Source organism: Argiope bruennichi, chromosome 7 (assembly GCF_947563725.1).
Source record: "Argiope bruennichi chromosome 7, qqArgBrue1.1, whole genome shotgun sequence".
Taxonomy (NCBI): domain Eukaryota; kingdom Metazoa; phylum Arthropoda; class Arachnida; order Araneae; family Araneidae; genus Argiope; species Argiope bruennichi.
The window spans coordinates 16,085,157-16,112,598 of NC_079157.1; the positions used below are offsets into that span (position 1 = coordinate 16,085,157).

The window sequence follows — 27,442 nt, forward strand, 5'->3', positions numbered from 1 at the left end:
TTTTTTTTTTTCACAATCGAATTTATGTCATTTTTAATGGTATCTCAAAGATTTCCGACATTTTAGTGTACGCTTATCTTGTTTTAGAAAGAATACTGCAAAAATAAATCTTACATTCATTTTTCTTCGACACATTCTTACATCAGGTGGCAAAATCACAGAACAGAGACTGAACAAAATAGTCTGACATAAGATGTTTTAGCTTTAAATGAGTCTATATTTGAAATAAAAAAAGAACTATAAATATAGTGGTAGAGTAGTTCAGACTTAACGCTGCCACCAAAGAATACTTGCAGGGTGTCCTGAAATAGATTGACGATTTTCAAAAACGTATAACAAGAAAATTGTTAAGGTTTTAAGAAATTATTGCAGCAAATTCATCAGTCAGGGCGTAAATTTTTCTTCACACAGTTTTTCGTTTTAGCTCAAAAAGCTGTAGCGGATTGGAATGGGCGAGGATAGAACCTGAGACCTTGTGGTTTGCAGCCGAGTAACCTGACATGATAAGTTGAGTGAAAATAAGCGAGAAAATTTTTGGGAGACCACACCCGATTGTTTTCAATTAACTGAAAAGTTTATTAAGGTTTAAGCTTTGAGAAGTTGACGATATTCTTTCTCTTGCCTTAAAGTATAAGTATATAAAGTTTGGTTGACACCGACCCTACCATTTAAGATGAGATGTGGAATATATATAAATAAACATAGTCTTACTTGATATAATTATTTATATCAAGTTAGCTTGAAAGCATGTCTTCCATTCTCGGAAAAATGAGTTGAAAACCTAATCCCCTTGATTCGGGTTTTTGAATCACTTATGTAGCCTGGGATCTGGATATATTTCTCTACATTAATTTGTTGTTCCCTAAAAGGAAAGCCTTTGCACAAATGTAAAGGGATTGAAGCACAAGAGACTAATTCCTTTGGTATAACATTAAAATAGTTTTGCTTCAGAAGAAAAAAGTGGTAGCTACTTTGTCTTGTTTATATTGCTTTTTAAAATATCTAAAATCGTTCTGATCTCAAACTTTTCATTATTTCTCGAATAATGCAGTTTTATTGTATACATCATATTCAGCAGAACTCAGTAAAAAAGTCGATACAGTAGATTCTCAGTAAATCTTACGGTTTACTGAGTAAAAAAACCGGTACTTTATTCTAGGCAGGAGTTTTAAACAATGAAAATTCATGTTTTAAATTGTATTTTGAAATATAAATGGCATAATTTTCTGCATAGTTTTTCGTAAATAAAAAAAGATCTACGATTAAAATGGGTTTTTAATGAGCCACCACTTATCCTGTATTTTCATTGTGTTTCCAACCCTTTATTTATAGAATTATTGGTTAGGATTAGTAACTGTAACTCAATATTTACTTAGCAAAGATTGTTGATCAAACTGCGACCCTCGCGCCACAAACAACTAGTCACAAGTATATTAACCAGAAGGGGTGTTCTTTCTTCATCACTTCAGTGTTCTTCCATAATATGGTAGTTTTTATATTTGACCTGGTCTCTAACGAAAAGAACAATTTTTGCATTCGATATTCTGTTTTGTCGCATAGCAAAGATAACAATATGGGTCATTTGGTATTCTGATTTGTTCGTATGACGAGAAAAACTGTATGACTAGGATTCTAATTCATCATACGACAAAAGATAAGGGCAATCGGTGTTCTGATTCATCATATGGCGAAGGAAATAGTATGGAGCACTTGATGCTCTGCGTTGTCGCGTAGCGAAGAAAACATTGTGAGGTACTTGTTTCTCTGATTCATCGCATAGCGAAAAGAACAAAGTGAGGTATTTGGTATTTTGCTTAGTCGCATAGTGAAGAGAACAGTATGAGATAATATTCTGATTTGTTCGTATGACGAGAAGAACAAAATAGTGCACTTGAGTTTCAGATTCATCATATGACAAAAGAGAACAATATGGAGCACTTGGTGTTCTGGTTTATCATATGGCGAAAGACATAATATGGGACACTTGGTGTTCTGCTTTGTCACAAGCGAAGAGAACATTATGAGGCACTTGGTTCTTTGATTCATCGCATAACGAAACAAAAAAAAGTAGTCTACTTTGTTTCATAACGAAGAGAACACTATGTGGCACTGGAGGTTCTGATTCATCATATGACTAAAGAGAACAATGGGGTATTTGGTGTTCTGATTTATAATATGGCGAATAGTATGAGGCACTTGGTGCTCTGGTTTGTCGGATAGCTAAGAGAATATTATGAGGTATTTAATTCTTCGATTCATCTCATAGCTGGGAGGAAGGAAGGAGGAAAGAAAAAAAAAAAACACACACACACAGAACAGAATGGGACATTTAGTATTTTGCTTTGTCTCATAGCGAGGAGAACCTATTACAGATTTTGAATTTTTCTCTTTGATTTTTAAGTGCATAGTTTGAAATAAATTACGGTTTGGCTTTCATTATCTTTTGCAGAGTTTCATTCATTTGGCTTACTGTGTTTTAAATTAGTAGATGTACGTAAACATCACTAGAAACGTCAACAGAAACTTAACCAGTTGATACGTTTAATTTAAAATTCATAATATAAATTTACAATTCAAATGATAAGAATCAAATTCTAAATTTCATTTATCTAGTTCCTTAGAAAATTCAGGTGTTTTATTCTTATGTACTCAGACGGACAAATATAAAGACTTCTAAATAGAAATTTCCCAAAATTTGATATAAATGTGCAATATTCAATATAGATGCATCATTTGTGAAAATTTATGAAATGTTAATTTTCTTTTTACTGATTAACAGGCAACAATTAAGCCCAAAACAAATCAAAGTACTGAGGTTTTTTGGAAAAAAAAACTTTTCACAGTTAAAATTTTCAATTAAATTACTACTTTAATTTTCAATTAAAAGAAAGGCAATGTGTCACCTTTTTTTTTTCAGTCGGTTGAGAAAAACGCGTCTAAAGCACAAATACGATTTTCAGATGCTGTTAACGAATGCTAGGGATTAATGGCCAAATATCTCGCCAAGAATTACCCGACAGATTCAGTAAAAAAGCTAAATTCACACCAAAAGCTAATATTTCGTACATACTGTTCACTTGAAGAGAAATTCCCAATGTCTACAATTAGTTTCCGCACTTGTGACAGATCGAAATTAATGTGTCGATTCGTTCCGATTCGACTACTATCCGAATTTTTAATTATATATTTCCGCCATTCGTAATCTTTCATTATTGTAATCCTATTCTCGTATATAAAATAGTATACAGAAAGTATGTAATAGTTAAAACATTCGAACTCAAGATTTTGACGAATGTTGACTTTTATATCGTACTGAGTTCGAAAAACACATTTTTAGAATATGTTTGTCAGTGATAAAGATAACTTAAAAGTGTTTTGAGCTAAAAGGAGGAAATTTTGCATACTAACTTTACTCCAAATCTGCAAATTTCTATCAAATTTTTAATGAAATATATTCAGAGGAAGTCCGTTTGTCCGAATATAAGTTAACATGATAACTACAAAAAGTTAGTTAGAGAGTTAAAAATTCCGAAGAGAGTTATATGGATAAAATTCGGGACTTATATTTAACATCAGTATTGAAGATGCTTATAAAGTTTTGAGTCCAATCCAATTCGGAGTTTGACCGTCTGTAGGGTCTGTAATTTCAGAAGCATGTAAATGCGATAACTGAAAAACGCAATGATTTAAACATATCAAATTCGGTATTGATTTTATGACTACACGTGCATTTCTGTGTCAAATTTTAATTTCGAATGTTGATTTTTAATTTCAATCGGCAGGGAAACAAAAATTTGATTTTTGGATACAATTAACCGTATATCAAAGATTAAATCACCGAAAAAATCGCAAAGGATCACCCGATAGTTTAAATAAAAATTCCAAATTTACTTAAAAAATCTCCATCAGACAGTCCAATTACTAATGAAAAGGTTTTATGGAAATCTGGAAGATTTGGATATGTAACTTCTGCTTCATCCCTCGTTAAAACTCACAACTTCCCACATTCAAGTCCGATGTTTACGAATTTTGAGCAACAGTTTCAGAGGAGGAAGATTTTAAAGGCAAGATTTCTTTACAGTGCCATTTTTTAATTGTAAAATTTAAAATGAAGCACATTTCATAGAATGTGATAAGAAATAAATTAATTAAAAGAATGAACAATATAATTCTCATTTTCATTTTTCGCAAAAATGTATTTGGTATCAGGCATCTAAATAAAATAAAATACTCCAAATTTTGATGTAATACATCAGCTATTAATAATCACTTATATTAACCAGGCAAAGTTTCATTTCTCTTTTAAAATATTAATTCTTTCTGGATTTTTAAAAAATGACTGAAGACCCAGAATTCATTGATATTCTTAATGAAATGCTGCTAATTGTTGTGTAATAGATGAGTTTGCTCAGTATTATTCATCAGGTTGTGACAGGAAGCTATTTAAAACTTATTTCATAATGGCAACATAGTGACCAATTCTTTTGAAGTAACAGTAAGGAAATAAATAAATGATAGTGGCGGGTGATAAGTAAACGAATATTTCATATTTTCTAATAGTATTAGTTGAATCATAACTTGAGATAAAAAATGATTCGAGAACTAGCAGAAAAAATTAGCACATCTTTCTTAGATGTACCTGTCATCAAAGATTTAATGCAACTGCCGGCATGGACGCCGGTGCAGATCATGAACGCTATCATTGCTTTCACATGGGCTGTATATATTTGGGAAACTTACTTATCATACAGACAGGTAAATATTTCTTATATTTTATATTATGTTTTGTTGCAGTTATCATTTGATCGCAATTGCTACTTTATTTCATAATTAGTTTTATCAGATTATTATTATTATCACCAAATAATTTTTCACTCCAACTTGTCAAAATTGTATCTGAGAATAAAGTAATGTGCTTTTCATTGGATTTGAATCTTGTAAACTAATTTCAAAAGTTTTTGTAAAATTATGTGCATATTTGAAATAATATTTTTTACCCCAAATGAATATATGACTATTTCTCTTTCTGTAGCTACTAATTTTAATGAATTTTAATATTCAGATCTATTATTTAATGCTTCAATCTAAGATAGAATTTTTTTAAGAAAATAAAATTTTAAATAATAATTTTTATTTAAATATCATTGTAATCACTGTTGCATTTTTCTTATTATTTTTCCTTTTGTTGATTCCTTTATTTTATTAATTTGTTCATACTCATGTCGTTTATTCAGGTTTGTTGTGTTGTTAATCATATTTATGAGTGAATCTCACATAGTTTCATTCTTTTCTAGTATAAAGTATACAATTCTATTAGATCCATTCCCCCAGAGTTGGCAGGAGTGATGGACCAGGTCACTTTTAACAAATCCAGGCTTTACAACTTGGATAAAAGCAAGTTTAGTTTGATTTCTTCACTGTATGAGCAACTCTTTCAAACAGTAAGTAACATTTTTTTTTCAAATAGAAAATTAAGTTTAGTATTGTATTTTGTGTAGTATTGTATTTTAGAAATATTATAGGTTTTCATGATTGTGTATTTTCTTCTTTTTTTTCTATTTTTTTAAATGAGAACTCTTTCTTCTTTTAATAATAGCTATTAATTATAAATTGAGCAACCAGACTGTGTGCAAAATGGGCCGCATTTGTATATAAGTAACATTATATGTATATAAGTAACTATATGACATTTTTTTGATTTAATATAGATGTACATTATAATATATAAAAATGAAAAGAGAAGAAAGACAATGCACAGGATGCCTGCACTATCCCTGGTCCATTAGTTAATTTTTAAACATTTAAAGATAGACCAATATTTTCAGCTGTAAACATGCTTTGAATAATGATTGATTATGTTTTACACTGTTTGAATCAATAAATGTACAATCATGATTTTAATACATTTCTCTTATCCTATTAATCATATTTTATTAAATAGTCATACATTTTAATATTTGAAATGAAAAATTCCATGCATCTGCTATTGAAATTGACTAATTTAGAAATTTAAGATTTGAATTACTGAAATTGATTAATTTGTAAATTTAAGTTTGTAATTATTTTAAATAATTGTTTTATCATTTTTTATGTAAATCTTCCAATCAATAAATAATATTTTTTCAAGATGTCAATTGATGGTTTAAAATAATGAAATTTGCAGTTTCATGACTTGATCAGTTTGGGCTTGATGTTTTTGAAATGCTCTCAGAATAATGAAATATTTTACTGGCAAATAACTAATTTTGAATGCAAATTATTTGAATTTTGACAATTATCTCTCCTAATTTAGTGCATGGCATAGAATGAAGGCAAGCACGGCACAAAGTGAGCATATCATTTGTGCATTTATTTCACTTTCTAAAGCCATCTATAATAAAGGGGCGTAAAATTAATTTCATATCCCGACCGCTATTTACTCGAGCTATTAGCGCCGCGGTGGCCTGGTGGTAAGGTCTCGGCTTGTGAGCTGTAGGGTTTCAGGTTCGAGACCCGATTCCACCGAAGAACCATCGTGTAAGGGGGTCTGTTGCACGTTAAATCCGTCATGCCAAACGTCCTCCCGCTGGTGTGGTGTGGTGTGGAGAGGGGGGTGCCAGGTCAGGTGTCGTCCTCATCATCTGACCGCAGTTCAAAATGACGAAGTCCGTCCCAAAATAGCCCTAGTGTTGCTTTACAACGGGAGGTTAATATAACTAAACTAAACTAAACTTGGCCTGTTGAACATCTTTTGTTTCCACTATTAATATGTGAGGAAATATTTTATTCAGTATAATTAATAAGGCTATAAAAAATTTGTGATTTTTTTTCCACTTGTTTATTTATTGACTGAAACAACATAACTTTTTGTTATTTAGAACATCTTTCATTTTGAAAATTTATGATTGCTTTTAATTGTTTAGAAATTAGCTATTGGATCATGAATAGAGTTGACACCTTATAAGTATAAAGAGAAGAAAATATAAGTTGTAGAGCTACAGGCCTAGAAAAATAATACATTATGTACAGATCATGAAAACAAAAATAATAATGTTTGCTGTATTAAAAAAAACCTTTTTTATGAATTATATGCCAATGATTTATCGTCAAAGACATGATGCTATTCATTGCTAAAATTTGACTGTGTTGCCAGTGACTTACAGTTAAGCAAGAAGTTTGCCAGTAGCATTTATTTAATACAAAAGTTCCAAAGATATGAATATTGTTGAAATGATATGAATATTGTTCTTTGTGTAGGAATTCCTTTTTTTCTCCTTATGTATCTCCAGTAAATAATATATGTATGCTTGCAGCAATGTATATATACAGTAAATAATAAATGTATGCTTACATTAATTTGATCTGTTTATCATAATTTGCCTGGCATGCATTATTTTCTCAAATATGTGTCCTTGGATAATGACTTCTAAAATAAACATTCTTTTTTTTTATTTTTTTATTATTATTATTTTGGAACTCACTGAGATCAAAGTTTTAGACTTTGCAAATAAATAAACATTAATGATTAAATAGTATGAATACTGATTTACTTATAATGAATATATATTTAATGCGATAAATTTCAAATAAGTTACTATATTTTATCAAATTATGTTTTGTTTAATTTAAAATACATCAAATCAGTTTTAAAATGGGCTGTACAACAAAAATTATATTTCTTGATATTTTAAGGGTTATTAGATTAGAATTTCATGTTTGCATATAAGTTATGAACTTTAACATAGGAATAATTATCTAAAAAATATAAACAGTTGCAAATAGATTCGTTGTATCCGAATAACATTCCTTTTTTTTCACTGTCAGGAAAAGGAAAAATTTTAATAAGAAAGAAGAAGAGTTAAGAAAAAGATTACAGAGTCAGTATTTAATGCTTTCTGTTTCAAATACAAAAAGATTTTTTTTTTTTTTTTTTTTTTTTTTTTTTTTTTTTTTTAAGTTTTAAAAAAGTGCAATAAAATAGGGATTGGGAACAATGAAATTGATTAAGTTTTTTTTCTTTTTTCATAATTAGAAATGAGCTGTCAAACTCTGATTAGAATAAAAACTCCAGTAAGAAAATAAGAAACAAAAATAATTACAGCACAATTATTACCTTTGCTTGAAACATAATAATAAATTTTTTTTAAAGCAGAGTTATTAATTAAAAATTATTTTTTTTAAGGCTGTTTTAGTGTTTGGGGGAATTCCTTTCTTGTGGCGACTAAGTGGACAATGCACTAGTTATTTTGGATATGGCAGAGAGCATGAGGTAAGTAGTTTCTAATTTAAATATAAAATATTCAGTTGAAAATAATTTTATTACAAAAATTAAACCATAATTTAACACATACATTACTTTGATTCATGCCTTTTGTTTAAACTAGGTTTGGGTGATTCTATATAAACTGATACTCTGTATCAGGTTCACAAGGATCAGATATATGAAGCTGATACTGTCTAAGAGTATCAGATATTAGATTCGATTCATACTAACTGATAATCTCCTCGACCTCATTCATTTTCGATCGAGTAATATTATATTAATATGATACAAGATATTAAATTGATAGTGTCTAGTTTGTTGTCTTGTCTTGTGATGCTATTAGCAGGAGTGATGTTTATTAGTACATATATATTTCATCTCCAGACATTGCTTCTCTTTTCTGCATGCAATGGGTACATACCAAAGAATCCCTGCCTTTTATATTAATTATATGAACTAAGTCTTTTTTTTTCCCTCACCACTTGTCAATTACTATCAAAATTAAGGAAACATATATTGTCATCAACACTTCTCTGAAAAGTAAATCCCTATTGTAAATTATTTTTGTATCAGTATTAAGAATCGATCTTGGCACAAATTGGGGCCAATATCCTCTGAGTAATTGGTTTTGTTCTGAGGGGAAAATAATCAGTTATTGGCTGTATATGATATATCGAGTATCAGCAAAATAAGGTATCAATCAAACACTTATTTAAACCTTCTATCTTAGTTGATAATTCTTTTCTCTTCTATTACTTCTTTATAGTACAAGAAAGATGATTTAATTAAATAATAAACATAAATCACTAGTATGCACCAAGGTGTCAGCAGCAGCTGAAATCTTAAATTTATCTTTAAATTGTTTGACATTTGTATATGAATTTTATTTCAAAGATAGATTTGATATGTGGAAAATAAGTTTTTTCTTAAAACAATAACAATTGTAAATCTGGCAAGTATTCTTGTGTGCTGTTGATTCTATCTATTTCTAGAATTGAATGGTACAATGTCATGTCTTAAATTTTTTTCTCATTAATATTTATTTTCTAAAGAGCACGTAATTTTCTTTGTGTTTCTGGGTTGTCGGTTCTTTGCGTTGGAATACTAAAAGAGCATTTTTATGGTATGTCGGTTCTTTCCTTTTTATATAAATTACAGTAAATGAAAACACATTTCTGCATTAAATCTTCTTCTTCATAGTCTTCATCATTCCACTTCTTTTTGTAAAATCTCTTTTGATATTTTCAACTATTTAACATTTTGTGTTTAATTATTGATTCTTTTCTCTGTCTGCCAAGAATATAAATCATTAACAAAAGTATTAATAATTTAGAAAGATGACATTTAATCAAAAAACGTGGATAGAAGTAGCACACAAAAATATAAAAGCTTGATATATCAGGAATTGCTTTTCGGGATTGTGTTATTATGTGTTATCAAGAAATTTAATTATATTTGATCTTTTGTAGCTTGTTGTGGTAAGTTTAATCCAATACACTTATATTTTTATAAGTACTGTTTTTTTTTTAAAGTTAGCTTTAAAATAACTGAAATGACTTTCTTTTCAAATATTTAATTTATATGATTGTAGAATTTAATTTAGGAGCAAAAATAAATTATATTTAATATTGAAATACTTGATAATTGGTAAGAAATATCAATGTTTTCCAGTTTGTATGATACAGTTAACGAATTTATTTGAAATAAAATCTGAATTTTTATACCAGGCATTTATACTATCATGAAATGTGGTAAAATTTAAACAAATATTCTTAATGATAATTTTAAAAAAACATTAAAAATCATATATTAGGAATTATGTAAAATTGCATTCTAATCTTTTTATATTTTTTACGATACTATCATATTATAGTATTAAGGCTTTATATTATTTTTTACATATGCTTTTAATATCTCATTCAACTAATTGTTGCATTTGATGCAATATTAAATTTGAAAGTTTTCAAATCAGAAACATTTTTTTTTTATTTTGAATAATTTTTATTCTTTTTTTCATTTTTTTGTATAACTATTTTTATAATCTGAAATTTTTGTTTCAGCTTTTTCTTGAAACTATGCAAGTATGAAGGTAAAACTTTATACAGAATTGACAGCAAAAATTTTATTATTAACACAATCCATGCTTAAAGTAATATAAATTTATATCTTTATATAATTTTTATAATTTTAAGCTATTATTACATTGGGGATACGAAAGTGGGAAGAATTGGAGAGATTTTACCCTTTGCACTCAGACTTTCCCTTGAATTGAGTTAAAATTGATGATTGAAGGTTATTTCTTAAGTGCAGAGTGTTACTTTTTTCTCATGTAATAATTAAATTTTCCTATTTATATGATCAAATATTGCATATATTAAAATACAAAATTTTTCCCTTCAGGTTACTCAAACAGTGACATTTGCTCTCATAGGTGCTATTATTACAACAATCACTGACTTACCTTGGAATTTGTATGCAACTTTTGTAATTGAAGAACGGCATGGATTCAATAAGCAGGTAAATAAGCTTCAATTAATGTGCATTTGAGGTATCAACTGTCATCATCCAATATCTAATGCCTCTCTTTCTCTTTTTAAGTTCAGCATGCAAATATTGGTCAAGTTGCAGAATTCCAAAAATATAAATGTTTAATATTTTAACTTATAATTGCGTAATGTGGAACTTGTATGCCAAACAAGCACAATATGCATACACAAGCACAGTATGCATTTAGTTAATTTTGAAATTCTTTTTACATTTGTTAGAGATTTGATATTAATTCATTTTTGACAGTTTAAATGTGATTGCAGTTCCAGTTTGTCCTGGATTGGAACATAAGTGCTGGTTCATATTAAAACTTTAAGGAAAAGTTACAAGAGGATATTGTGATTGCAATTGAAGTATTAAGAATTGAGCGATTAATCTTTTTATTTAAACATTATAAATACTTGTGTATTTTTATGCTCATGCTATAAATCACTTAAAAAATGCAAAAAGTCACAAATTTGGTGATCATAACTCAGCATTCCAAATCTTGGCAGAATTAAATAAACCCAGGAATGCTACTTACTGCCTTAAGATCTTATGTATAATGGAGTTGGCGATCTTTGTGTAATTTGAAAATTGCTGGGGATCATAAAAATAAACAACTATTGTCACTTCGCAATTCATATATTCCTAGGAGATATATCTCTAAAAACGATGAAACAAATCTTTATAATCTTCAATTTTCTATGATGTATAGTTTATTTACATACAGTCAATGATTGTGGAATTTTGACATTTGAAAACTGGATGACTTTTAAAAATACTTTTCTTTTTTTGAATTTAAAATGTTCTTTAATCATATAAACTAATTTGTGCCATCTCCTTTTCTTTCTTCCTTAGACTCTAGGCTTCTTTTTTAAAGACAGGATCAAGAAGTTCATTGTTATGCAAGCTATTGCTCTTCCTTTGCTAGCATGCATTATACAAATTGTGAAAGTAGGCGGAGACTACTTCTTCATTATTTTGTGGGCATTCTGTGTAATTTTATCCTTGGTAAGTTTGACAAGCTTAATTTTTGCTTATTTATTAATTTATTTCATCTTATTCTGAATATTTAATAGATAAAATTTCAAACAAATATACAATTATTAGCCTATTTAATTGCCATTTCACATAAACTTACACTTCTAGAAGGAAAACTGTTTTCAGATAGAATTTTCCTATATTTCACATAATAATGGAAGTTCCCAAAGTGTAATAATGAAGTTATTGTTTTTAATTATATAAAGATCTGTAATATGAAATTTGTGCTGTTTTAATGTTTTCACTATAAAAACAGTTGTTTGTATTACTTTTATCTAAAATTAGTATTCTTGCTGTCTTTTTTTAAAACCAAGTTTTAATTTTTTTTCTCTATGATTATTTTAATTTGTGGTTTGTACTATGTTTCTCTCATTGCATCAACTTTGTAACTTTGTAGATTTATTTGTAGTATTTAATTTACATTGTAGATTTCATATTTTTATATTATTTTAATATGAAAATATGACAGAATTATAGTTGCACGACTCAGTATTAGTTGTATAATAGATGCATGTTGTGTATAATTTTTTCTATTTCTATTTTAAAATATTTTAAATGATTGGTGCCATTTTCACCATCAAATAATAAATTATACTTGAGTATTTATATTTTTATTCCCTCCCAATTTTTTTTTGGTATCAACCTTATTAATTAATCTCTGCTTGTAATTTCAGCTTGTTAGCTTTTATTGAAAGTTAGCCAATATAATTAGTACAGATCACGGTTAAATTATTTTCATGTTTGTGATAGTGAAGCATTAACTATTTAATTTTAACAAAACCCTTACTTATACTTCATTATTTGTTAACAAAATTTGAAATATAATAAAAAGATTATAGTAAAATACTAAGGTAATACTAAAGGTAACATACTGAAGGTAATTAAAGTAAGAGTTTAAATTATCCAATCAGCTGCAGATAGCTACAACACTGCATAAATGTATATATGTGAAGGTGCATTTATATTGACATTTAGCACTTGCTGAAAACCTAATGTGCACACTAACAAATGGTTTCTAAATATGTATAATATATTAAATGTAAAAGATTCTTTTATATAAAACACAATAATGCATGATATGCACAAAATTCCCTTATTGCTTGTAACTTTATTGTTAATGTAAAATACTGTTATATAAAATTTTATAATACACAAATTTATTTTGTTTATCATTTTAAATTTTAATTAAAATGAGAAAATATGTAGTAAAGAATTTTAATATTTCATAATTCTTGAAAAATTGAGACTGTACCAAATAAATTTTGAATAATAATTTTTAAAAACTTATACAAAATTTTTAAGCATCATGAGTGGTATAACCTATAAATGTTTTACTGGAAATATGAAAGAAGACCTTTTCAACAGTGATTTCAATCTCCATCAAATGTCAAAACCAGTTGTTGAATTTCAAAGCAATTTTTAAGTTTGTTGGAAATCTTAATAATTATATGACTAAGGTAAAATAATTTATTAAATTAAATATATCTATTTTTTTCCATGTTTTGGCTATTTTAAATTATATTTGCTAAGCCAATCTTGGGTAATTACCATTTTGCTCTCTTGTTCAGCATAAAAAATTGCATAAAAAATTTAATTAATAACAAATTAAATATTGGAAAATATGAAGAAAATAGTTTCAGTAGTTTGCAGTCTGTAGGAGAGAAAATTGTTTCAGTATTATAGATTTCGTGAAATTTCTTCATTTTATTAAGGATTTATAATTTCTTTAATTTATAGATTGAAAAAGTTAAAAAGCTCTCAAACTCATATCTTTTAACAATTGTCCGTTTGATTGATCACAACTTATGGAAGATCAATTAGTTTGAATTTTGATGATGCTATATATTTTTTCAAATATTTACTGAAGCAAAATATAAAAAAGTTAAAGTAAAGGAGGAAATTCAAAATATTTAATATGATAGTCTTTTAGGTATGATTGGTTTACCTTATCTTCATTTGACTTCATTTCTTCATTTCACTTCATTTCTTAATTTGAGTTCAAAGAATAAATTTTATTTCACTTGATAAATTTGTCAATTTTTTTAATTATTATTTTATTGTTCTGACTTCAATATCGTAATTTTTAAAAATGTATCAGGGGGTATGCTCTTCTTGCCTTTCCAAACTATATATTTTTTTCCTAGCTACATAGTATCTAAAGTTCAGGCATTTCTTTTACCTGCTAACGATATCTGTTATATTATTAGGGCTCAAAATTTGAATACCAGATTGTGAATATTTGATTAAATATTAATTTGCAGATTTTTATAAACTATGTTTTTTTTGAAAATTTATTGAAATAATTATAATTTTTTGAAAATTTTTTGATTTTCATGAATGCTAGCATTCCATTAAATGCATGTTGTATCTTGTTCTATGTAAACTACTTATTTGAATGAATTTTGAAATTGTTGGAATTCTGTTTTCATAGCAGTTAATATTAAGAGATTGACGTGTATTATTTCTTCAAATTTTAATCCATTCAGAGCTGTGATATCATATACATAGTCACGCGATTCTCCCTTTATGGCTTTTGGTTTCATATATAAGAGGAGCATTTCTGACTTCATTGGAAAGTTATACTTGATATTATGAGCTGTGAAGTCATTTAAGATGTATATGATTTCATGAGCTCATCTCGTATATGATATCATGAGTTGTGAAGAGAGAATCTCATGCTCAAGGCCCTGAATGGGTTAAGAAATAATTATTGTGTTAATCATAGTGGAAATATTTTTGGTTTTGTGCAGATTTTGTAATTTACATCCACATCCATAGTGCTTAAGGAACAATGTTATTTAATTCTTCAAGAAATATTAATATTATTACCAAAAATCTTTTTAAGATTTTTTCTCCTAACATTGTGCTTCTTTTATGATAAAATATAATATCCTAAAGTTGTCAATATTCACACAGAAGCTTCATATTTCTCCCACAACCAATTTATGATGCCGAAAAAATTCCAAGTTACTTTTATGTTTAGATAACAAATGTCTTGATATGGGCATATACAATTTTGTTTTTAGATAAAGAATGTTATTGATGCTGAAACTTATTACTAGAATATCATATTTCCTATTGTTCGCTTTTCTAAGTATGCTTTTCCAATTCTTTCATTGTCACTGATGATAACGCCCATTATCATTATGTAGAATCTGTAAATAAACTTTTGAGAAATGAATGGATACATTGAAGGGAATGGTTTACTTCCTCATTTGAATTTAATCTCATGGAACATGTATGGGATACCTTTGGAAGATGCATCGGGCAGAACAATCCATCACTGCTCAATAAAAATGATCTGATGGTTCTTAAAACAGAAGTGATAGAAGATATTTAAAATTATCCTGCGTAATATGTAAAAAAAAAAATTCACAACTGATGCTATGCATGCATTACAATGAAAGATGGACATATACCTTAAAAAGACTTTAAAAAAGAAATTATAGCTTAATTTTTGGAACACTTTTATTTCTTTAAAAACCATTATATTTCTATGTAATTTTTTTTGCTTGATTTTTTTTTTTTTTTTTTTGCTTCCCTTTATACCACAGATTTTTTTAAATAAAATATTGTTGTCCCTTAATGAACATCAATGAAAATTTTTTGTTGTCCCTTAATTAAGGAACACCAATAAAAATGTCTTAGAGTATATTGTTAAGTTATTCATTAAACAACTTGATTCATTTTTGTATGGTTATTTACTTTCCCTTAAAAAATAATTTTCTTTAAATCTGGCCTTATCATCTGGTTTGTTAGGAGTAGTGGTTGTGTTTAATTTCATTAAATTCTCATATGCATAATTTGATGTGCATAAGCCTGAATGAAATATTTTTAAACATCAAATTGTGATGGGATTAAATTTTTTAATTTCAATATTCTTTTTGTCTATTGTGTGCATGAGCTTTCTCATTGAATTCAAATTTTTAATCATAGGTAGTTAAATTTTTAATGCTACTGAGTAATCTATTTTAAAATTGTTTGCTGTCTTTCAGGTTACTGTAACTTCACTTTCTTATTTCTCATGTAAGCTGGCTTGATAAATTACAAAATTCTTCTTCTTCTTTAGCTTTTTAGCATCAGAAGAACATCACATTATTAAATATTTGATGAAAGAATTTAAATGGTTTGAATTTCATTATCATAAAAATTATTGTTGAAAATAATGTAAAATTTTGTTAATTGTTGAAAAAAATTGTATGACATCTAAATTGGTATCATTAATAACACATTTTTCTTCATTTTAAAATAGAGTAAAATTTCTTTTTATATAATAATATTTTTTGGAAGAGTTTGATGAAAAAGGCCAAAGTATTGCTTATTTTACATTTATTAAAATTATAAAAGATTATTCCAAGGAGCATTCTCACTTTCCAAAGTCTTTTTTAAAATTTTGGTTTAGGTTGTTAGTTGTGCCAATTGATACACATTTTCTTTTAATATTAGTAGATATAATTATAAAAATTAACTATACATTTTATTTGCAGGTTTTGATGACAGTTTATGCTGATTTCATTGCTCCCTTATTCGATAAATTTACTCCATTGCCTGAAGGACCTTTGAGGACTCGTATTGAAGAATTGGCTAAAAGCATAAGTTTTCCTCTTAAAAAACTATATGTTGTTGAAGGTTAATATTTTATAACACATTTGATGTTTTAATTTTGGTTAATCTGATTTTGTATTTTATTAAGGAAAATATTCAGTTGTTAAAGATGGATATTTCCATATAAATTTTAAAATATGTTCCAAGATATTTTCAAAATGTGTTTTCATTATCTTTCAAAAATATAGGTGTTGAAAATTCTTTTTGAAATGCCGAAAGCATTTGTTATCCTATTTATTCTAATTCACCACTTTGTTTCTTTGTATTGCCAATGTAAATTAGGAAAAGTGTGTAATTTACCATGTAATTTTTCATTGTTGAAATGGTATATTCTCACATTACTATTAGGTTTTTGGTAGTCTTTATTTAATTTGATTTTTAATGGTTACCATACTCAAAAATTATATTTAATAACGTTTAAGTTCATGTTTTAAACTATGCAGTTGTTTTAAGAATGCCAAGTATTCCGGATTCTCTTATTTTATATACATCATTTTGATAACTGCAGTTTTAATATTTCTACTAGTGTTCATATAATTTAGTATCAAATTAAATTATTTTATTGATTTCAAATATAATTTTTTGTATCATTTTTGTGAAATTATTTCAATTTTTTGACATATGATTACAGGTTCCAAACGTTCTGCACATAGCAATGCCTATTTCTATGGTTTCTACAAAAATAAGAGAATTGTTCTATTTGATACATTGATGGAAGATTATACACCTTTGAACAAAGAAGAGGACAAGGCTGAGGGAAATAAGGATGAAAAGGTAAATATTTATACTATCTAAAAAATTAAATTTCTCTTACTCTTGCTAATTACAAAACTATTTTAACTTGCATTACTTGTTTCTATAAGTCACATTTTATCATTGAAATTCCTAATACTTTCTTACTAGCCAAAGAAATTTTGTATAAATATGTGAATTTTAATGCAATGATTGAATAGAATTTTTCTCTTTAAGTATGCTAATTTAGTTTATTTCCTTTTTAACTTGTCAAATTGTTGTGTTAGTACATATTGTTGTGAATACAGTGAGTGAAGTTTGAATCCTGATAACTTTAGTGGTTCTGTTTTAAATATATTGACATCCTAAAACATCTTATTATACTTGGAATATCTGACATCATGTTAATTAACTGCATCTTAAACCATAGTATACCATTCATAAAAGCAACCACTGGAATGTAAATTTTTAAAAGCATGATCAATGCAAGGTACTATATCATATAAAACAAATTAAAAAGTTAATTTTATTTTTAACTACAGATTGTTCTATAATATAGGCAGCAACACTACCAAAAGTTATAAAAGTTAACTTACAAAAAAAAAAAAAATGAATGGAATCCCGGAAAACAGCCTTTATGTATACAACATTGCACATTTTGCAAATTGTAATAGACTTTTTCCTTGCAAGATCTTAATTGACATCATCTTTGACAACCATCTGAATTTTTAGAAAATACTTTTCTATTGTTCTGCAGCATATTTTGTCCAATATTGTTTCTCACAATTGTTTTACGAAAGTAACTTATTGTTACTGACATGCGAAATTTTTTTAAATACAGTGTATTATTAGGGGAAAATAGGTGGGAAATCTTCCAGGCTGTGATGAGGGCAGTTTCAACACAATTCACAAGAAATACCCAATACCACTTTTTTCCTTGAATAGAGATGAAATAATTTTTCATACAGCTGTTGAATAAATCTACTCCATTTTTATATTTGTTGTAAAAAGTAACAAAAATTCGTTCAATATTCTTTCTGCCTCCTTTTTCTTTTACAGTGCACTATTGTAATTTGAAAATTTGTTAGTAATGAAACTACATGATTATATTTCTTTTAGAAATAGCAGCTATTTTGTTTTCTTTGTCAAACAATGTGTCATATGCTCATCTCTCAGTTTTAGCAAACGATTTCAAAGATATTAGAGGGCATTTTGCCATTCAATTAGCTTAAATAAACCCAGTATCACAAAATCCTTTTTGTTGCAAGCACACTATCAATCCATGAGAAGTAAATAACATCCATATATATCTTGTGCAGTTTAGGATTTTTCACAACAGAGAGCAAACTTTCCACAACCTGTTGAGAAAGTGGTTCCGCACACTTTTCTTGAGTACCTTGAAGGGATATCCATTATAAGATGTCAATATCCATAATTTGTATCCAAATTTCAAAAATTTATTTTTCATCTACATCTTACATCTATGTCTGCCCAAATAGAGTACTATTCTTTCATTGGTTGTTAGATTTTCTGAAAATATTCCTAATTGTTGCAGTGCAATATTGTGTTTCCAAAAATGATCGAATTTTGTAATAACAATCCTTTTTGTTGCTGAATTATCATTCAAATGTAGACAATTATGCCATTCTGTTTCTTGGACATAGCACTATTCGCTAAGGTTGTCGCAATATCTGGAGCATTTTCCCATTCCTTTTTTTCACATGGTAAAAAAGGATGCTTATAAATTTTTTGATATTTTTTCATTGATATCAAAAGAATGATCAGTCTTCTACATTGCATTTCAGTTAGTCTCTGTAACTGTATGTGATATCTTATCATTAGCCATCATGTGAAAAAGTTCAGTGGGAGTTTATCCTGATATTTTATACGCATGATGTTATTTTATGTTGATCTTGAGATGAAAAAAACCATGGTGAAAATGAAAATTCTAACTTGCATTTTTTCATTTGGATGATTTTGTATAAAATATAGTACTTTCACAGATATTTGACAAAACTTCTATAGTTTTATCAGCATCTCAAATATCAGGATCAGCACATGCTTCTACAATATTACAGTTTGTGAAAGTGTCATCTATTTCTTCTTCATCTCTGACCACGGCCATATCTAGTGGAATTATTGTCATTTCAAGATCGTCAAATTCTTTATTGGATGAAGAATTCAAATATTCAGAAGCATTTTAAGCTATTAGAAATTTTTTGGCTATTTTACAATAACAAAAACAGCCAAACAAACTCGCAACTACAAAGTAAAGAAGCAACTGAACTAATGGAAAGATAAGACAGCATGAAGAACAGTTTTCAGAAACGTATGTGCAATACATACACAAAAGAACCAGTGTGGCAAAGGGGACTGATGCAAAAGTTCTCCAAAATATTACACCATTTAGTTGTTTGCTATCTGCTAATATTTGAGATAAAAAGATACACTGTTCACTAAATTCAAAGAAAGCAATCTTGAAATATGAGTGATTTGAAAAAAAAAAAATATAGTTATTGGACCATTGTCCTATTAGAAATGATGGTACATTAAAAAAATTGTATATGTTTAAGGGCAAAAAAATTATTAGAATCATAACATTTTTAGGGTTTTCAAATTCCATTTTTTACCAGTAATTTATTTATAATAATTTATATAGATTTTAATAGTTTCTTTTATTTTATTATTATGTAATTCAACTGTCCTGAAAATAGGATGGGGGTATAAGTTAAACATTATGATTCAGTGTTGTGCAAATGTCGGGATAGTAATCATTAACAATTACGTAAATAGATTGTTATTGTTATTCAGTATATTTAATAATAATCCAGTTGTCATTGCTAGGATGGCTCACACAGCACTTCGTGTACAGTATTGTTGGGATGAGTAATTATGTATAAGAAGTTGGTTCAAACAGATGACCCCCTTAGGAAAAAGAGGGAAAAGAATTAATGATAATATAAATAATGATTGTCTAAAGAAAATTAGAATAGTCCTAATCTTCCAAGGAGAATAGATGCATCTGTCCAACAGATAGTTCCCTTTTTAAATGGATTTTTTTTCTTCCTTTTATTGTTTTTTATAATGCTTTGAATGTGCTGTACTTAACAAGAAAATAAAGTTCATCTTTTTAGGGGGCAAAGTTGTATAATTATTAAAAATAATAAAATATCTTTAATCAAAATAAAGGGCTTATTTTAATGAATTTAAATTAAAAAACTTAAGCAAAGCATTTTAAAATAAACCTTAAGTTTTTTTTTTTTTTAATTCAATAAAAAGCTGTTGTACTTAAAGACATTTCATAACTTAAATTTTACGGGACCTCAACATGCTGAAAGATGAGTTTTATTTAGTATAATATAATATAAAACATTAATTTTTCATCATTTTTCCATAAAGTGTTTTAGTAACATATCCACAGAAAATTTTATTAAAAAAAATTAATATGGTATTTTTTGTTTAATATTGAAGTAAAGATGATTTATATATAAGATTTTAAAGATTTCTGAATACTTCCTCTAAAGAGATATTATTGTTAAAGAATTATTTTTAGTTCCATATCAAATCTAAGTTGTATTTCATCAAGATATTTTCAATGAAATCAAACTTTTCCTTTTAAATATTTTGTTTAGATGTTTGCACAAAATTTTTTGTTTACATTTTCTGAAATAATTTTCAATAAATTCATTTTTTAGCCCAAACAAAAAACAGGATGCAATAATGATGAGATATTAGCTGTTCTTGCACATGAACTTGGCCATTGGAAATTAAATCATGTTCTGAAAAACTTGATCATTGTTCAGGTGAGTTATATAAGCTATATTTATGACTTTTTTTTTTTTGCTAACTTTATTGATAGAATTGAAATACAGCTCATATGGGAGTTTTAGATAGCTGAGCTGAGCATTGTTATTCCTCTTATGTTTTTTTTTTTAGACAAGGTGGATGAATTTAAAGATTTATCATCATTTGTTACATTTTTTTTATGCATTTAAAAAATCTTGTACATGAATGTACTCATCATACCAATTTTTAAAAAAGCTTCTTGTTCTGTAATTTTCTTTATCTGTTTTTTTCTATCATTTTTAAATATATATTTGTTTTTAAAAATAGATTATTTTAGTTAAGAATTGATTATCAGATTTGTATCTGAATCTGAGGTAATAGTGATTAAGAATAGGTTTGAGAAGAAACAAGACTTCTATGGATAGAAATGAAAATTTTATGCTTTTTATTGATAATGAATGAGTTTTGAACATAATTTGAATAAAATGTGATTATCAATATATGTTTGTATTATCTGAAAGTTTTGTAACAATGATTATTCGAATCATTATCCAATTAATTTCAAACATTTACATTGCAGAAAAGTTTAAGTTAAAAATATATCAATGTTCAAAGTTTCTAATTGTTTTCTTGTTAGTGCACTTTTAATCATTGTTAATTGATATATCCAGTTTTAAAACTTATCTTATTATATTTTCTTCCTTCTTTAATATTTAAAAAAATGATGTAAAGTAATTTAGTTGATATTTTTATCAGATATTTATAGCAAAGATTAAAATATCTCATACCAATTAGTATTGATAGTTATGTTGTGCCAATGTTATTTATGAGAAAGTAAAAAAAAAAGATTATTTAACATTAATGGAATAAAACAATATGATTCACTGGAATCCTAATACATTATTATTTTTTTTTTATTAAAATGTGGAAATCAGCTGCACTGAAGGATTTTAAAATCTTATATCTTCTTTAAAAAATGTGAATTGTTCTAAATGATTTTTAAAAGTTACAGATAGCTGATTCTTTCATAATTTAGTACATTTTGATTAAATTTAGATAAACATTATGAGTAACATCAAAAATATTTGTTTACAAAATCAAATAGAAAAGAAGCCATTATGAATTTAAATCTACGTTAACTGTTAAAAACAAGTTTTTAAGTAACAGAAAACCTCAAAACAGTTTTCAAATTGGAAACAATTTTCAATATTAATGAATGATAGAAATTTTATTGCTCTTCTCTATAATTAGCTTTTAAAAATCAGTTTACTAAACAAAACAATTTTTGATTAGAAATTATTCAGTTACTACTTGTGAAATCTTAATTAATGCCTGAATGCTAATAAAATTAAATCGTCACTGCATGCTGGATGGAACCTTTGCATTTACTATTACTATGATTTAATTTATTAGAATAATAATTTTTGACAAAATATTTCTAATAGTTTATTTTTAACTATGAATAAATATAAAAGCATTATATTATGTAAAAACTATTTACAATAAAAGATAAAATATTATCAAGTTTAAGCAAGTTATGCTGTTTCTGATTGCATAATTAAACGTTTTTATTAAATTAACCTTAATTAGATCAGGGTTAATTAACCCTTTTTAGATTAGTTTGCTATTTCTCGAGGTATGTTTGAGTGTAAAGAAGGCGATAACTGTATATTTCAAATTTATATTTTGTTCCATAGTATTGAGAAATAATAAATAATTTAGTTAATTTTTTTTAGGTGAATTTGTTTCTTTGCTTTTCTGTATTTGCACTGCTCTACAAAAATTCTACCCTCTACCATGCATTTGGTTTTCATGATCAGCAACCTGTTATTGTTGGACTCGTTGTTATTTTCCAATATGTGTTTTTACCTTACAATGAGGTAAGTCTTTTTTTTTTACAGTAATTATTTATTTTTGCAATTTTTATTATTAATTTAATTTAGTATTAGTTGCTTGAATTGTTGAATACTTTTATTATCATCTCTGATCTTTTTTACTAATCACCATTAATGACCATCTGCTTTGCATTGTATAAAATAAAATTTAATTTTATTATAGTTAAATCATTTAGAGATAACTTCATGTCTCTGAATTCACTAAATTGTCAGGCATCAAAGTTAAGTTATTCTGATTGCCTTACATATGTTCTGTTTAGTATGTACATGAAGCTTTCTAATGAAGATCAGTCCTGTTATATCATAGCACTATTAAAAATATTAATGTCTGATTTATCCATATGCTGAATTTTGTGGTACTATATATACTTTTTTTTTTTATTCATCTTGTAAACTACACAGGCTTATCAAGATTCTTTTTAGCTTTTAATGATGGGAGAAAATCGAGCAATTAAATATTTGACAAAACAATTAAATTGTTTTGAATTTCAAAGTAATTATGTAACCCGTAATTGGAAATTAGTTAAAAAAATTTTTTTCTTTAATTCTCAAAACTCAGAAATTTTTTTGCAAGATTATTAAATTGATATTCAAAATATTTAAACAAAATTTTTGGAATGATGCACGATTTATTTTTGCGTTGCATATTTTCAGAAGTTATCACAGAAGACTGACAAAAATCCACTTAATCTTTAATTAATTAAAATTTCTCTCCCCCCCCCCCAATAAATTCTGTAAATTGCTTTAAAGAAATTCACATAATTTTCATTGTCTTCTACAAATATTTTACTCTTCATTTTTTATACCACTGTTAAAGATGATATATGTTGCCTTTAACTTTAGCACTGTCTAATTCTCAAAATCATATGAACAGAGGACAGAATGCTATATGGCTTCATTGACTTCCTGAAATCCTTTGATTCCATCTTATAGGAAGCTCTTTTGAGAACTCTGCAGAGTCTCATATTAACTAAGCATTTTATTGATTATGTACAACATGCATACTCTTTGAATAAGACAACTAACTGTCTTCTATGACGGGCAGTTTTTGCTGCTTCATCGAATCAGATCCAATGTGAGATCAGGTAGGGAGACTCTTTGTCTCCCATATTATTTAACATCTCTCTGTATGAATTCAGTTCAGTGCCATAGCATATGCCAACATCTTTTACTGTTTGCTCCTATTGCGAAGGCTATGCAGAAACTTCTAAATGTCTGGAATATACTCCTGGATGTTCTGTGTTTCTGTTCTACAAATTTCTGAAGTCCTGTATGGGCATTATAAGAAAAAGTGGTGAAAGCTTTCATTTGAGTTGGGGATATCCTAATTCTACTCTTTAATGCTCACTAGAACAACTAAAGTTAAAGTATTAGAGCATCTTTGATCTAGAAGTTCTGGCCATGGCACCTCAATGGCTATATGGTGCCATCTCCTCCTTAGTATCTATCCCCTTTGGACCATAGCCAAAGTTCCAAGCTCACCCCTTCAAAATTCTGACACTGTATACTTGATGATGTATACTGTTGACATTCAGAAAATGATCGGACCTCGAAGTTGTTACATACTTTTGGATGTGGGTCTGATTATGCCATGTCTTTGCTGGTTCTTAATGAGACTCCATCTTGATTTTTAAATTATTTTAATCAGTTTTTAGTCTTTTGTGCTGCTGACTATTGCACTTTTAAAGGACCTGATGCCACTGGATGGGTATTGGGTGATTATTTATTCCTAAAGTGCTCCTTGATAGGGAAAAAGTCTGTTTATGGATGTTTTTGATGTTATATTGATGATGCAAATCGGAAGATGTGGGACAGGGGGTTTTATGCCTCTCTTAATGGCAGAGCATTTGAGGTGGCCAGCACACTTGTATATCAAATGGGACTTCCTTTGCTCAGGAGAGATATTTTATCAATATGATCAAGGTGCTCTCCTTACTCAGAGAAAGGCATCTAGAACACCAAATAAATAAACTATCAAATCAGGTGTGTTACCCTATAGATGCCTAACCAAGTGGTCAGACAATGTTATCAAACCAAGTGGCATGATGCTCTAATAAATGTTTATTGCACTTTTGAGCAAAAAGGGTTTTGTGATTACAGATCTTTACTTTGCCTGCTGGTATCTTTAATCTTAATGTGATGGCATTTAAGAACAAATTTGTGTTTGTCCTCTATGCTCAAATCATTGGGGATAGTGCAGACTTTGTTTCTATCAAATTCAATAAGTAATTAAATTGCCAAAATAATCGAATGGTCAAAGTAATCAAATTGTCAAAGTAATTAAATTCAATGAGTAATTAAATTGCCGAAATTATCGAATTGTCAAAGTAATCAAATTGTCAAAATTATCAAATTCAGTAAGTAATCAAATTCAATAAAAGACCAATGAAACTAGTGGTGAAAGCTCTACAGATGTGGAACTTTCTTCCATCCAGAGGCATTTGGTCACCAGAATTGGCTGGAAAGTTACTCTACTTGAGTGTCATCAAAACATAAGACCTGCTGATTCTTGTCACCCGTGCCATTGTCAGCTCTATGGTCTTGTGACTAGTGCTTCATTCTTATGACCTCTTACACAAGTAGTTGGAAGTGGAGTAGGGTAGTTGTGGTTGTGTGCTACTTCTGTTAACCTGTGGAGTACTGCTTTGCTCCATTTCACACTATTTCACATCTTTTTAATCTATGGCCCTTGTGATGAAAGTAAAAAAAAAAATTCTATAATGAGCAGATTTCTGCCTGAAGTAAGCTTTTAAGATATATTTTGAAATGTTGCTATTACAACTAAGATTTAACTTCATGAGTAAGCAATGAAGAAAAATTGGCTAAGTTTAATTTTATTTGAATCATTTAAATATATTTTTATATACAAGATTCTGTCAAATTATTTGACATTTAAGCTACGTTATTTTAATTATCTTACTTTCATTCTGTTTATGGAGTACATGGACCTTTCTAATGGAAACCGTCTCATAACATCAAATAACACTATTAAAAATATAAATATCAGGTTTGTGTACATTCTAAATTTTACAAATTTTATCTATTTGCTGATGGCATATTTCTCCTTTGTACTGCCAATAATCCAAAGTTCATCATAAAGGAGTTCTACAATCATTTTAAAGTAATCGAGAAATGATTTATCCACTGGAAGATCCAAACTAATATCAGTGTATGCCAGGTTGTCTGCTTTTCTTGAAAAAAGAACCTCTTTCCCTCAATGCTAAAATTTTTCTGGAAAAATATTCCATGGAATGATGAAATAGTCTACCTTAGTGTCTCACTGCATGTGCATTTAACGTTCATAAAATATATTAATAAAATCAAAAATAATTTCAAAGTGCAAAAATCAAACTTTATCAGATACCGGTTTAAATTATCTTAACCAGATATCAGTTAAAAATAAACTACTGAAGTATAAAATCATGCTGCAACATCTCATTTCCTATGTTTCATTAATCTGGGTGACAGCCTGCTAAAACTTACTGCATTGTTTTGAAAAGATTATAAAATACGATTTTTGGCAAATCAGCAATAATCCAATTGGCAATCAGCTGCGACTTGTTCAGAACAATGATATTCGTCAAGGCCTCAGCCTTATAATAAGTGAATTCCATAAAAAATTATCATCAAGGTTTTTCAATGGCTTGAACAAAATTGATAAGATTGCAATCAAACAGATTGAATCTTATGACCATAAGTTCTTGGAGACTCCTCTGTGATTCCATGACAAACTGACTCTAGACTGATTTAGCCAAAATTTCTATAATGTAAACTTCCTCTGTGATTCCATGACAAACTGACTCTAGACTGATTTAGCCAAAATTTCTATAATGTAAACTTTCTTTTCTCTCTCTCTCTTTTCCCTTTCTGTAAACTCCTAATTCTTGTCCATGCACAATTAATAATTTTAAATCTTAGGCACAACTACTTGCCAAATAGTTTCACTTGACAAAAAGGAAGTTTAAAAAAAATATTATTATGCATATTTGGAAATTCAATACAAAATAATTACAGTATGCAAGTTTTACCGAAATTTCTGTCACACAGATTAACATTGAAATTCACATATCTGTTCTTTAAAGCTGTTTTTTGTTATTATAAGTAATTTTTAATCACCTAAAAATGTTTTGAACAACTTTCTACATAATCTTTTTTATGTATTTTGTAGGTGCTGTCTTTCCTGATGACTGTCCTTTCCCGCCGATTTGAATTTCAAGCAGATGCTTTTGCTAAGCTCCTGAACAAAGCTGCTGATCTCCGCAGTGCATTGATTAAGCTGAACAAGGACAACCTGGGTTTTCCCGTTTATGATTGGCTGTACAGTACTTGGCATCATTCCCACCCACCTCTCTTAGAAAGAATTCACGCACTTGGAAAACTTGATTGATTTTTGTACTTGGTGCTGACTTAACGTCGTTGTGACATCATGTCCGCTAGATTTTGTGATGTATGTAGTCTTTAATGTCAAAAATATCATTTCCTATTATGCCTACTCACTTAATGAACGAGTCATTTTTCTTTGTTTGTTTGTGCTTAAATGTAATTCGATGTTTGTACAATATTTTTTTGATATTAAAGACAAAAATCTTTTATTGATTTTTGGATGTCTTAA

General features: G+C 27.9%; 1 protein-coding gene across 1 annotated transcript; it reads left to right on the plus strand.

Moving 5' to 3' along the window:
- The first annotated feature begins 4,470 nt into the window (after window positions 1–4,470).
- Window positions 4,471–27,442, plus strand: LOC129976454 (CAAX prenyl protease 1 homolog). The gene is made up of 10 exons (XM_056090039.1): window positions 4,471–4,755; window positions 5,295–5,441; window positions 8,162–8,248; window positions 10,643–10,759; window positions 11,630–11,782; window positions 16,300–16,441; window positions 17,049–17,191; window positions 20,845–20,952; window positions 22,672–22,815; window positions 26,999–27,442. The coding sequence occupies exons 1-10, from the start codon at window positions 4,591–4,593 to the stop codon at window positions 27,215–27,217; spliced, it is 1,425 nt and encodes a 474-aa protein (XP_055946014.1). The 5' UTR covers window positions 4,471–4,590; the 3' UTR covers window positions 27,218–27,442.